The sequence below is a fragment of the Cystoisospora suis genome (assembly GCF_002600585.1).
Source record: "Cystoisospora suis strain Wien I chromosome Unknown contig_1796, whole genome shotgun sequence".
NCBI lineage: Eukaryota > Apicomplexa > Conoidasida > Eucoccidiorida > Sarcocystidae > Cystoisospora > Cystoisospora suis.
Window position 1 is genome coordinate 52,557 of NW_027154596.1, and position 12,593 is coordinate 65,149.

At 48.3% G+C, this 12,593-nt stretch overlaps 2 protein-coding genes across 2 annotated transcripts in view; one reads left to right on the plus strand and one right to left on the minus strand.

Moving 5' to 3' along the window:
- The window catches only part of CSUI_003986 (tetratricopeptide repeat-containing protein), a 14,339-nt gene extending 6,530 nt beyond the window's left edge, over window positions 1-7,809 (minus strand). Inside the window, exons 1-4 of the mRNA XM_068064181.1 lie at window positions 3,539-7,809; window positions 1,556-2,692; window positions 875-925; window positions 1-353 (exon numbers count right to left, since the gene is read on the minus strand). The exon at window positions 1-353 is cut by the window's left edge and continues 85 nt beyond it. Of these exons, the coding sequence (XP_067923846.1) occupies window positions 1-353; window positions 875-925; window positions 1,556-2,692; window positions 3,539-6,088 (4,091 nt within the window). The 5' untranslated portion in view covers window positions 6,089-7,809. The remainder of the gene's footprint in view (window positions 354-874; window positions 926-1,555; window positions 2,693-3,538) is intronic.
- Window positions 7,810-7,984: 175 nt separating this feature from the next.
- On the plus strand, window positions 7,985-12,593 carry CSUI_003987 (ribosomal protein). The gene is made up of 3 exons (XM_068064182.1): window positions 7,985-8,314; window positions 9,422-9,658; window positions 10,071-12,593. Exons 1-3 carry the CDS (start codon window positions 8,304-8,306, stop codon window positions 10,261-10,263), a joined length of 441 nt encoding a protein of 146 aa, XP_067923847.1. The 5' UTR covers window positions 7,985-8,303; the 3' UTR covers window positions 10,264-12,593.

The following is a 12,593-nucleotide window of genomic DNA, read 5'->3' on the forward strand; positions in this document are numbered from 1 at the left end:
CTCTCTTCCTTGCATAAGTTGCCTGGCCTCCCTACCTCATATCTTCCGATAGCTCCTAGAGGCAAAGCAGCATAGACTCCACTACTTCCTATATCGCACTCGGCTCTTAGAAGACGACGACGTACAGGCGTGATAGTCGCAGCAGGACTTTCCCCCCCTCCCCTGGGAGAAGCAGATGGAGAAGCAGAAGGAGAATGAAAAGACAAGCTTGGACTTGGATGTTGAGAAGTCGGAGAAGCAGAGGAAGACAGAGGATAGATCTCTGCTGCGACAAGACGCACAAGAAGAAGGTCTCTGTCTGAATCACATCGAACAACCCAGCCTCGTACAACGACACCTGGACGATCGAGAGCCTGCGTGAGAAAGAAAGAAAGAAAAACACAAAGAAGAAGCATGAGAGAGATGATGACTGATGCGTACGCATATAGAGAGAGAGATATAGATGTTATCTATATACGATAGGACGTGTTAGGTGACAGGGGCCACGATGTCCGCAGGAGAGAAATCTCGGGTCCTCGCGGTTTCTCACTAATGAATCATTCCTTCTCTTTCTCCCGACAGCACCGAAACTAAGCCCTTCCATCGTCATCCTCCATGATGTACGGCATGAACAGAAAACGAACAAGAGAAAGAAGAAGAGAAAGAGGAGAGCTCCCCAGATGAAGTGGGGATTTGTATTGCGATGGAGAATCACAAATCGCAGATGTCTGCAAAGATAGAGGAAAGAAGGCTTTTCTCGTGAAGAGCATTTAACAAGCAATCGTCATGGAAAAAAGAATGAGGAGAAGCATCATGTGAAGAAAGAAGGGAGAGAGAAAAGAAAAAGGTTTCAAGGGGACAGAATGGGGGATGATCGCCTACAAATAGCGCATACCTGAAGGAAAGCTCGCCTGCCATGCCGTCCAAATGCGACTGTTCGATGAACCTGAAAGGGTCCCACGCATCACACACGTACTCATGCATGCATGCACGGATGCAACCCAAGGAAGGAAATTCCCCACGATTGTCTGGAACGGTTGGCGGGTGACCCGTATCTATGCTCGGCGGAGAACCGAACCGCTTCTGCTTGAGCTCATTCCAGCCTACTCCTTCACAAAGCTTTCTTCCTCTCCTGCTAGTAACCTCGTGATGTAGTAAGAAGAAGGAAGCCATCTTCTCATATATATGAAACAAGGGAAAGGTGAGCGGGTTTGATCCATGCTAGTAAGAGGCATCTTGATGGGGAGAAGAATGGATGGCAAAGAGTAGGTACGTAACACAGCAAGATGCTCCAGTCGCATTAGCAGAAAAGCCTGGCAAGCATCTTCCAAGTTTCTCTTCTTTTCGAACTCTCCTTTGTTACCGTCTCGTCTCCTGAAGAAACCTTTGGCAAGTGTATTTACGCTTGGAGACATCCAGACAAGACGCTGAATATATAGATACAAATCACATACGTGCAAGTACGTCTCTATCCTCTATCCAGAGAGACAAGCCTTTATTCCTAGCTCTCTAATTGATTCAGGGCCACTCCCAGCGTAGGCGCATCGATAGAGGAGTGAGAAGCAAGCAAACGTACCTCCTGTGGTCCTACAACACGGTCAATAATAAAGGAGCCCTCAATAAGTTCATCTGCATCTAATCTTTGAAGGCATCGCACTGTTTGAATGTACGTATCCTTCAAAGCAGCTAACTGCTCTTCCTTCTTTGCCTTTAACTCCTCATGTTCATCTTCACTCTCTCTCTTCACCTCACTCTCTCCAGATCTCGGCCCCTGTTGGGGGTTTCCTTCGAACTTCTTTCTCTTCCTGATGATCATCTTTCTTTCTCCTACTACGATCTCCCTCTCCACCCCTTTATCTTCTTCCTCCTCTAGTCGCCTGCCTTCTTGGGGAGTTGTTGTCCTTGTCTCTTCGTCTTCTTCTTTCTCTTCATTCTTCTTCTCATCTGTCTCGTTTCTCTCCTGCCTTAATATTCTTCTTCGCTCCTCCTTTTCCTTCTGCGCTCGCCGTCGCCGACACTCGATTTCCAGCTGTCGCGACAACCCCTCTCGCCAAGCATCGGAGTGAGCTGACCCTACTAACCACAGGGCTACATCACTGAAACCTTCATTTATATGTCTTAGAACGCACTCCCATTGTTTCTGTGGATAGGGGAACTGAATGCATGCTGATCGATCTCCATGCGAGACGGGGACTGCAAGCGACGCCTCCCCTCCTCTTTGTTCCTCTCTGCTGCAACTGTTTGAACGAACTTCTTCTCTTCGTCCCCCCGTCACTCCCGTAACAGAGGAAGGAGAGAGCGAAGGTAATGGGGGAGATACAGGGCCTTGTGGAGTCAAGCAAGGAGAGTTGTGAATAGGACTGCTACGAGTAGTAAGGGTAGAAGTAGGAGAAGACGCTGAATGTAAGGGCCCGGAGAGAGCCCCTGGAAGGGGGTTCTCCGAGTATAAGCCGAATTTCAATCGCACCCGAGCTGCAGCAGCTCTTGCTGTTAGCATGAGAGCGAAAAGTTCTCGTGCATCAGAGCATGGAGAAGAAGGAGGAGATTGTAGACCGGAGTTCAGTACGGAGGAAGAGGAAAAAGGAGAAAGGTCATGACGCTTACCACTACTACTACTAGAAGAACAAGGAGGTGGCGACGAAAAAGCAGATGAGGAAAGAGGAGAATACGAGGACATAAAACTTTGACGAAGAGATCGAACAGTCGATCGATGCTGACAAAGGGAGAAGATGAGACACAATAGAGCGAGTGTCATTGGGACGAAAATCCGACTGTCTCTCCGGAGCATCTTTGGGAACGAAAGAAGTACACCGTACTCATACACTGATGTAAAACAGAGTCACCTTTCACAACGGTCTATCTATCTATCTGTGGCCCGCAGCTTCCCTATCTAGCGTAGACTGACCTATCCACAGGTATCTATCTCTGGATCTATCTATATCTACCTGCCTACGAATTCATGAGGTATAACTATCTATCAACGTACAGACACATATGCATATACAGACGGATGAGATGGGCCATGCGCTACACACAACGGGTACTAACAACACAAACATATGCACAGTCGCCTCAGTTTACACACAGTAGATATCTACTTGTATGCGTGTGTATGTATATACAACCCAAAGAAGTAATCAACTGTCGCTGATTAGCGACTGTCTTTCTATGTAGATATGTAGATAAAGAAAGATATATTGAAGATAAAGAGACAGAGAGACCAAAGATAGGTAGATAGATACAAATGTCTGGAATATGCAGACCGTGTAGGTAGGTTGAATGCTACCTGAGGTGTGCACTAGCTACGTACAGACATACTTATAAACTTATGTGTGTATTAGGCATGGATTTTCCTTGCTCGTCCCTTCGAATGCTCCGCGGAGAAGTAAGAAGGTATAGATGAACGGACACTCAAGTGGGAGTAGAGTGTCATCGATTCAAGAGCTCGTTGGTCTTGTCTCTCGTCTTGTCCTAGAGGTGAGAGACGCACGAGCAAAAACTATAGGAGGGGTCACAACTGAAAGACGACGACCGATCGATTTACTAACACGTATCTCACCTTTAAGACAAGACGAGAGACAAGACCATCAAGCTCTTGAATCGATTTCAGTTCCTCATCTTCTTTCTCCTCCTCTTCTGCGGAAGAAGCATCTCCATCAGATTCTTCTTCTTCTTCCCCTTGAGACTGACCGGAAGAAGCTTCTCCGTCGGAAGACTTCCCTTCACTTTCGTCTTCATCGCCATCATAACTCTTCTCGTCTTTCTCCTTTTCTTCCTTCTCTTCAAGCGTCACAGTCACTCCTTTCCTAAGATCTGACTTCTTTCCTTTCTCTTCCAGCATCTCCATATCATCCTCCTCCTTCTTCATCCTGGATGAATCTTTCCTGTCTTCATCTTCTTCTTTCTCGTCGCCTTCTCCCCTCTCTTCTTTCTCTTCTTCTCCGATCTCCTCTTGATCTATCTCACTAGTCTCCTCCTCTCCCTCCGAGCAACTCATCAATCCCAATCTTTCCTTCAAGAACTTAGATGGAGGTGTGAAGTGTAAGAAAGAAGCATCTTCAAAGAAGCTGATATCTTCTTCTTCCTGTTCTTCTTCTCCCCCCCGGTCTTCTTCAATTTCTTTCGCCTTTTCTTCCTCTTCTTCTCTGCACTCTCTTCTTCTCTGTCTTCCTCTCCTGTCTTTACTCTCACTTTCATGCTCTTCAAGTCGCTGAGTCTTCAGAACCTCCTTTAGCATCTCTGCATTCAATACTGGCCATTCTCCTAGTACTGAAAACAAAGCCTTCTCCGTACACCCTGGATTAAGAATCTTCCTGTCTCCTGTGAACTTGACTCGCTTCTTCCTACACGAAGAGACAGGAGATCTGGTTCGACCCGTCTCTTCTTCTTTACCTTCTTCACGTGTTTTTGTTTCAATCCTCTTATTCTCATCTCTAGAGCTCTGATCATCCATCTCCCTAGGAGAGAAAGACGTAGTCACCAGAGGTACTTCATCCTTGGGCCGACTACCTTCCTCTTTGTTAATCGACCCTGCTGCTCCTCCTCCTCCTCCTGACCGACTACGTATAGCGACTAAAGGTGCTACAGCAGAGGCAGGTAAGGCTGGAAGTGGAAGAGACAAACTTCCTCCTCCTCCGCCTCCTGCTCTCCTGTCTCCTCCTACTCCCCCAACTTTACCGGATAGAGATGAAAACCTATACATACTGTTCTGGCCGCCAAAAGAACCCTCTTCATGCAAGGAGACTAAAGCTCCTCTTCTTCTTTCTTCTGCTGTCTCCTTATCAGGAATCTCGGCTTCTTCTTGCTCTTTCTCTCGTTTAGTGAGACCATCAGCCCGAGTCTTTGGGAAGATGAATGACTGAGAAGAGGAAGAGAAATCGGACAGCAGGCTCGCATTCTTCTTCTTATTACTTGAAGCCGTACAGACATTGGAAGGTGGACTTGAAGAAGAGGCAGAAGACAGAGGAACAAAAATAGAGGGAGGAGAACAAGCAGGAGAAGAATTCGAGGAGGAAGAGGAGGAGAAAGAGGAAGAAGCAAGTCGAGGGAAGGAGACAGCTGTAGGAAACGAAGGTGAAGGAGAGAGTGAAAGGGAAGAAGAAGAAGGGATACAACCAGATTGGTCACTTCCTGAGGGGGGAGAATAAGGAGGACAAGGAGACAACGATGGAAACAAAAACGACACGTCCACGGGTTCGCTAAGGGCAGAATTCTCTTCTTCGAGTAAGCGAACTCGTTCTCCACTTTCACTACATCGGCTTTCTGCTACTGTTTTCTTGCTTTGTTCTCCCCCGCTTTCTCTTCTTCTTGACAGAGGGCCACAGTTCTCTTCTCTTCTTCTTCTGCCCTCCTTATCAACATGATGACGGACAGAGACGAGAGAAAAAACATCTGTTTTCCCTCTTCTATTTCTTCTCCAAGCTGAATAAAGACTTTGAGGAGTCCCTGTTACTTCTCTTTCATTCTTTTCTGTTTCGCTCTCTATCCCAAGAAGATGTTCGTGTAGAGCTCTTAAAGCGTCTCCAGATGTTCGTGCGGCGACTGGCGTACTAGGTGAAGTGATTCCTAGAGACTCTGACGCTGGGAAAGAAGAATAGGACTTTGAATCTGAGGGAAAGAACGCTCTTTCTTCTTCTCCTCCCTGCCTACCTAGTGATCGACTATTCGCAGAGACTAATGGAGATGAAGTGCAGGGAGGTGCAGAGAAGTGAGAGGAAGAAGAAGAAGAGGAAGGCTCCCCCGGAGTAGAAGAAGACGAAGGTTTGAAAGGAATCAGACGACAAGATCGGGAATGAGTAGAAGACGAGGATGATGAAGATGAGGATGCAAAGATCTGGCGGAGAAGTTCCCGTGTTCGAAAAGCTCGGTCTGAAGAGGCAGCTGTTGTTTTTCTCTCTGTGCCGACGAGACTGCAAGAGAACCCGTCCTGACTTTCTTGAGGCTCTTCAATAGGCCGATCCTGTGAAAGAGAGGTTTCCACGGGGAATTTTGGTGAAGAGGGAGAGCGACGAAAGGGAGAGGAAGAGCTGGATGATACGCAGCGAAGAAGGCAAGAGGAAGCAGGTGGTCGAGACACATCGCCAGGGCATTCTCTGTCTCTGTTAGACATGACTTGAGTGCAGGCTAAGAGATAAGAAAGAGGAAAGAGACTCTGTCTCCGGTCTCAGTACTAGAGACAACCAGGGTGAGAAGAGGGACAAAAACTATCTAGCAAGCAGTCAATGCATGCAATCACTGTCGGTGTGCGACAAGACTGCCTCGAGAAAGAAAAAAGAGAAACAAGGCATTTCTCAGGAGCCAAAGCGTCCAGAAAGGACGATGAGATGAGAGACGAAATATCGAAACGAATAGACAACAGGGTAGATTTAGTTCTTCTGTGGATGCCAGGAGGCACCGTTAGCAAATGAATGGAGATGCCAATGCAAGAAAGCAAGGAGTCTTCATCACACAGCAGCGCTTTCTCTCTCACATTTCCGCGGGTTGTATGTACACCCCACAGTCTCTTGTTCTTCTCCCCCTTCAACTGAACCGCTGGCTGACGACTGGCAACTCCTGGAAAGCTGTTCTGCAACAGAGACGAATGAGATTCCTAAGAAAAAAGACGGGAAAACTCCAGAGAAGGACGGGAGTGTATGTTGCGCTCTTTGCTGTTGACACGCAACCATTGCCCGGTCACAGAAAGAAGGGGCAATACTACAGAAGAGAAGAGGCGCGGAAACACGGCGGACGATGTTAGTGTCAGAAAAAAGGAAGGTGGATTGAAAGGGGCAGGAGAGGGAAAAACTCACGCTGCAAATGAGCCTTCACTGTCAATCCAAATGATCTTCGGGGTGTATGTACATACACCTGGAAGTGCGTACAGCTCAGAAGAGTCTAAAAGTTTCTGTTTGATGTACCGCCTGTCCCTCTCGTAGACAGTGAAGTGTAGGGGGGAAAAACACACAATCCACCAGAAAGACGAGACAGAGAAAAAAGAGAGGGTAGATGGATGGTTAGGGGTGAGAGAAGGGAAGAACGAGGAAAAAACGCAAAGGAAGCTACGCCAAGAAGTTCCAGTCGTCGACTCGGAAGTGTACTGCCATCGGAGACCAGAGTGAGAGTAAGAAGTTTCTGTCGATAACTGTCTCTAGAGAAAGAGAGCACAAAAGGCAATTCTTCTCTCACTTCACTTCTCCGCTAAGACTGCCGGCGTCCCTTCTATGGTTGTTTCTTTTTTTCTGCAGCCCTTCGCTAGCAGAAATGGAAAAGGGAAGTCGACAACACACATTCAGGACCTCCTGTTTTCTCGTTGTCTCCTTGAGAGCCGTTCTCAAGGAGCTTCCTTATTCTTAGCGAGGCCTGAAGAGGTCCCGTGCCGCATGCAACGGAGGTCACCCATACCCGTCGTCCTTCCTCCCTTCATGCAAGGCTTTCTTCTCTTTCAGGGAAACAAAGGAGAAAAAGTTGCTTGGCTGCATGCGCTGGATGACACACAGCGCCGTCAAGGCTCAGACAAGCACCCGCCCGCCTGTACCAGTGGAATCAGCACTTACCACTTCTCATAAGTGAAATGCACGGATACGATGTCCGACAACATGACTGGAATCGAAACGTGTACAAGGTGAGTCGGGCTTGAAGTTGAAGAAGAAGGAAGACAGATTGACAGTCACAACTCGGTAGTCTGCGCGACAGAAAGAACACACCTTCTTGCGTGTCAATAAGGGGGATGAAGGAAGTATTGATGGTATAGCAGAACTCTTTCCTTCAAACACGTGGTGATAGTGATGAATGCTGGAGATTACCTCTGCACTAAGGAAGGAAGTACGACGTCAAGCTCAATGTATCATCGGGTAAAACCCTTAGGATAAATAGTGAAGCACTGATCGATTGATTGATTGATCCGGCTTATTTCCGGGGATACGTAGCGCGCCCCAGTCCTAACTCGTCTCACAGGTCGTTTGGAACCTCTTCCGTATGACGATCTCGGACCACGCACAGCAGAGGTCTATGGTGAGGGGCAGAGAGGGGGGGAGAAGGCCTCCCAAGAAAGTAGAGAGACTCACGCGTTTTATGGGTGGTACTCAGCGACCTTCCGACAAGAGAAACACGTAAAGTGATGGGAGTGGTCCAGCGTAGGGTCGGGGTGGTGGTGGTGCTGGTAGTAATAGTAGCAGTTGTTGTTGTAGTAGTTGAATATTCGAGATTGAGAAAAGAACACCTACAAAGCAGAGAGCATTCGTTCCGTAGAAAGCCTCTTCTCCATCGTCTTTCTTCTTTCGCGTCAAATTCTTTTCTTCGGCTGGGCTGTGCTGGGTGCCGATTCACGGAGTTGAAAGAAAGACAAGATGGTGAAGCTGTAAGTCATCGTATCTATTTTCACTTGGAACGCACTTCTGCCAGTTTCTCCTATCTGCACATTCTGGCGAAATTCTCCGAAAAGCCCGGCGTGTACATACACCGCAGAGAGAGAGGGTGTAGAGAAATCAGCGGTTTTCGCATGGTTCTTTTTGGTGTGGGGTGGTCTTCTTCTAACAAGTAGAATTGGCTTTTCTATGTCTTTCATTCACGGGACTTGTTCAACATCCATCTTCGGTGTCGTTTTCCTTCTCTAGTCTTGTCAAGAGATGCGGGGACCGGGGGGGGCGGGGGACGCGGGAAGGAGGGACGAGAGTTTCAGACTGTTCGCCTCTCCTTTCGCCGTCTTTTCGTTTTTTCTCGGATGTGGTATCGACCTTCTGGGGAGCGCTAAAGTGCTCTCAGTCTTGTCATGAAACTTGTATCCGCAGCAGATGGCTTCATCCTTGTTCCCTTCGCCTATCTCACAGCTTTTTGCAGGAATCCGAGCTCCCCTGACGGTAGATCACACCGTTCTTTCTTTCTTTCCTGTCTGACAAGATGCGTCGTTCTCGTATGACCCTCCGGTTCTTTCCACTCCACGCGAGTACTTTTGTTGGCTTGCCCTGGAGCTCTTTCTAGCAGTCTAGTCGGTTCTCATGTACCTGCTTCCAGTCGACATCGGCATAGCTGGAGGATAAGTCGAGATGGCCCAGCAAGAGAAGAGGTTGTTCATGTATCAGGAAGAGGCTTGTGCGGAAGTTCTGTGAAGTGCGAGTGGAGTTCTTTCTTTGCTTCAGTGACTTGTGTTCCTTCAAAGGTCAGAGGAGAAAAAAGGAAAGGAATGAAGGACATTTCTGTGCTTGAACACGACTTGCTTTCTTTCCCTTCAATCAGTCGATAGTGTGTTTTTTTAAATGGGCAATAGAGAGAAGAGAAGGAGATACAGATAAATCACGAGAATGCATAGCCAGCACACTCCGGAATGAATGTTTGTATCGACCCCATGTATCTCGGTAGAGTATACCTCCTATAGTAGGTGTCTCGATGCTTCTCTCCGTTTTGTGATTCGCTCTGGCTTGGAAGTATGCGAAGGTTTCGTGGTTCTCTACGTGCTCCTTGCGTACAGGTTGAAGGCAGGCCGAGTTGTCGTCGTCCTTAATGGACGTCAGGCAGGAAAGAAGGCGGTCGTGGTGAACACGTGGGAAGGGAGTAAAGAGCGTCAATTTGCTTTCTGTCTTGTTGCGGGTGTAGAGAAGGCTCCCTTGAAGGTTCATAAAAAGATGCCCGCCAAGAAGATTGAGAAGCGCATGCGTGTCAAGCCCTTCATCAAGTATATCAATGTCAACCATCTGATGCCTACAAGGTACGCTCACATACACAACTGAACTCTGCTCTACACAGGGCGAAAGCTTTGGCGGAGGACATATGAAAGGGCCACCAGAAGGAGGAAATAAAAACAAAGAAACAGTGGAATTGGCTCTTCATGACATTGTGTACCCCCCTCCTACATCTTTTCCTCAGGTGACGATCTATCTAGAGAACGGAGATACGGAGAGAGAGAATGATTTCTTTTCGACTGTGTGTAGTTCTAGGTAGGTAGGTGTATGAGATTAGAAGAAAGATTTGCCTCTGTCCTAGAAGCGGCCGCGGTCGAAGTGATCATATAGTATGGACCATAGCATAGTGAAGTTCACCTGGATGGTTTCTACTTCTTTGTTGTTCTTGCTTCTTCCGGACTAGTGTCGGTCGGATCTTCTTTTGCTGTATGTCCTTAGATACACAGTAAGCAGCGACATGGACGTGAAGTCCCTGGTATCGGAAGATGCGATGAAGACCGCAGATGATCGCAAGACAGCGAAGAAGGCTTTAAAGAAGATCTTCTATGAGAAGTTCACCAACCCAATGAACGAGAAGGTCGGCAAGGTTAGCAAGGACTTGCTTTTCTTGCGGAAGAAGCTCCGTTTCTAATCAACAACTCTTTCCTGAGAATCATTCGGGGGGGGAGGGGGGGCCTGGGACAAGAAACAGTAACAGGAAGTAAAGCACCTGGACAGCATGCCGTACCCCGCACGAAGATGCCCCCAGGAGGGTAGCGTCGATGTGTAAGGGAAGCTACCTACGCATTCATTGCTATCAGTTGCCTCCACCCTATCAGCCGTCTTTTCACCACTGTGTGTTTTTTTTGGTCGTATTCATCCTGTTAGTATGAATGACGCGTCGAAGAAGCCGGGGGAGAGCTTGTTTGACTCTGGAGAGTTTTTGTGAATCGACGGAGGGGGGGCAACTAGTTGACAATGTTTGGAAAGGAACGAAAGAGGGTGTGAGGACTGGAACATAGGAGAACTGAGTTCATTTCTGATACTGCTGTTTCTTCTGTTGCAATCGTATTGTTCTTTTTAGTCCTAGTATCATAAATTGATGGTGTTTTTATATTATGATGGCACCTATTCTTACGGCTCTACCTTTCTGTGTTCCCCTCCCTGTCGAAGATCAAGACCCTTATACGGCTCGCGCTGTTGCCACCACACAGGTGCTACTGTTGTTTTCGTCGTCACCAGCGGGCGTTGGCTCGTCCAAACAACAATCAGCGAGGAGTTTGGGACCCAGAGATGCCACCAGTTGCTGCAGTGTCAATCGAAGCTACTCATATGTACGCTCCTTCGTGTCCAGCTGCATTCGCCAGACAATCGACTTCTGAGTAGGTGCACGGCGCAATGGAGTGCGTAGGGTAGTGCGTCTGAAGGGGAGCCAGAGGAGGAGGCGCCTGAGAGTCCACAAATGTAAAGAGGACTTCTGATGTAACTCGCGGTCAACCGAACACGGCGCATTCAACGCCTGTTACTCTCTGCACATTTTTCGTGATGGCTTGGCCCGAGCGCGCGTGTTCGCGAGTGCTGCAATGCTGAGGCGTCATTTTTTTGTGCTAAAGGACTGCACCTTCTCTGCAGAGCTGACAGCCGCGTCTTACGCTCCCAAACTCAGCTTTCAAGTGAAGGTTACAGCATGCCTGTGCTGTACAGACTAGCATAGTTCGATGAGAAAGCTTTAAGCTACCTTTATGTCACACCTGCGGTGCGCAGCCGTCCGCACAGCATCGATCACTCAGCGTACGAAGCGTACTGTGTTGCCTTGCGCCGATAAGGTATTTCTATGTAAGCTATCGCGTTGTGTGGCCGTGGCGCCTCGCCTTGAAGGATTGAGTAACAAATATACGAGGCTCCCTGTTGTCCTGCATACTGAACCCATGCGGGAGCCAGGATTGCCCACTGAAGAAGCTTCAAGAGTGACTGAGAACGAGGCAAGCTGTGGATTATCTGGGTTTCATAGGTTTGTCGCTTCCACGCCTCCTGCTGTTTGGTTAAATGCTACAGCTATGGTTTGTTTTGGGGGGACAATGTACCGGTGATCCAGTTTACAAATATCTGTCGCCGGATTGTGGTACTATCATTTGGGAGCTACGATACTGGTCGCAGGGGTGTTCGAAAGTTCGGGGGTGGTGGTGTTTGAAGGGAGTGATGCCGTGCCCGAGGGTACTTCGTCTTTGAACCGCAGCATCCCTCTGGAGTCTGTAAATTATTCCCGATGAGAATTGTAGTGCAGCTTAGGGGAGAGGGAAGACGGTTTCGTCGGCTGTACACGTTCTCCTGGTCGAAGCGGCGGCTGGCACAGTTTCTGCTCTCCAGGTTCCGGGAGAAACAGAAAGGATGCTTGCGGTAAGCTGCGTGTGTGGCTGGGAGCTTTGAGTCGCTGACGAAAAGTGAGATGTCACAGTCTGAAGCGCTGGACACAAAAGCATGACGTGTCTGTTTGACACAGTTTTGGTGTCCGCAGGGAAGGCTTGGAAGTGACTCTGACGATGCGAGGTGAAAGAAGATGCTCGCGTGGAAGCCTGAGGCGAGGCCTCGGCGTGCCACGGCCTCTTTAGCCTGGCTCGTCAACAAAGTGAAAGTTGAGTGGAGTCAAACGCCTTTTTTTTTCTTAGCACGTAGAAAATTGTATGCACCGCTTGTGGTGTAGCATGTTGTAGTGGTTTTCTCGATCTGTGCCGAGGTTGTGAAGGGGACTGAAGAGCTGCTGCACAGGGTATGCGGTTATGGGCATACTGAACGCGGCTCTGAATGAATGTGAACATCCAACAAAAGCAGCAGTAGTGTGCAGTCCACACTTTTGTAAAGGCGACGAGCTATGAAAACACTTGGCCTGGAGAGTGCAAGTACAGTAACGGTCCAGGCGTCGCAGCTAGCAGGCCATATTGTTTCAGCTGCCTTGAAGGATTGAGTAACAAATATACGAGGCTC

What these genes read in the sequence shown, in the direction of transcription:
- CSUI_003987 (XM_068064182.1), top strand. An exon ending in AACCATCTGATGCCTACAAG is followed by an intron (nt 9,659 to 10,070) that starts GTACGCTCACAT and finishes GTATGTCCTTAG; the next exon opens with ATACACAGTAAGCAGCGACA.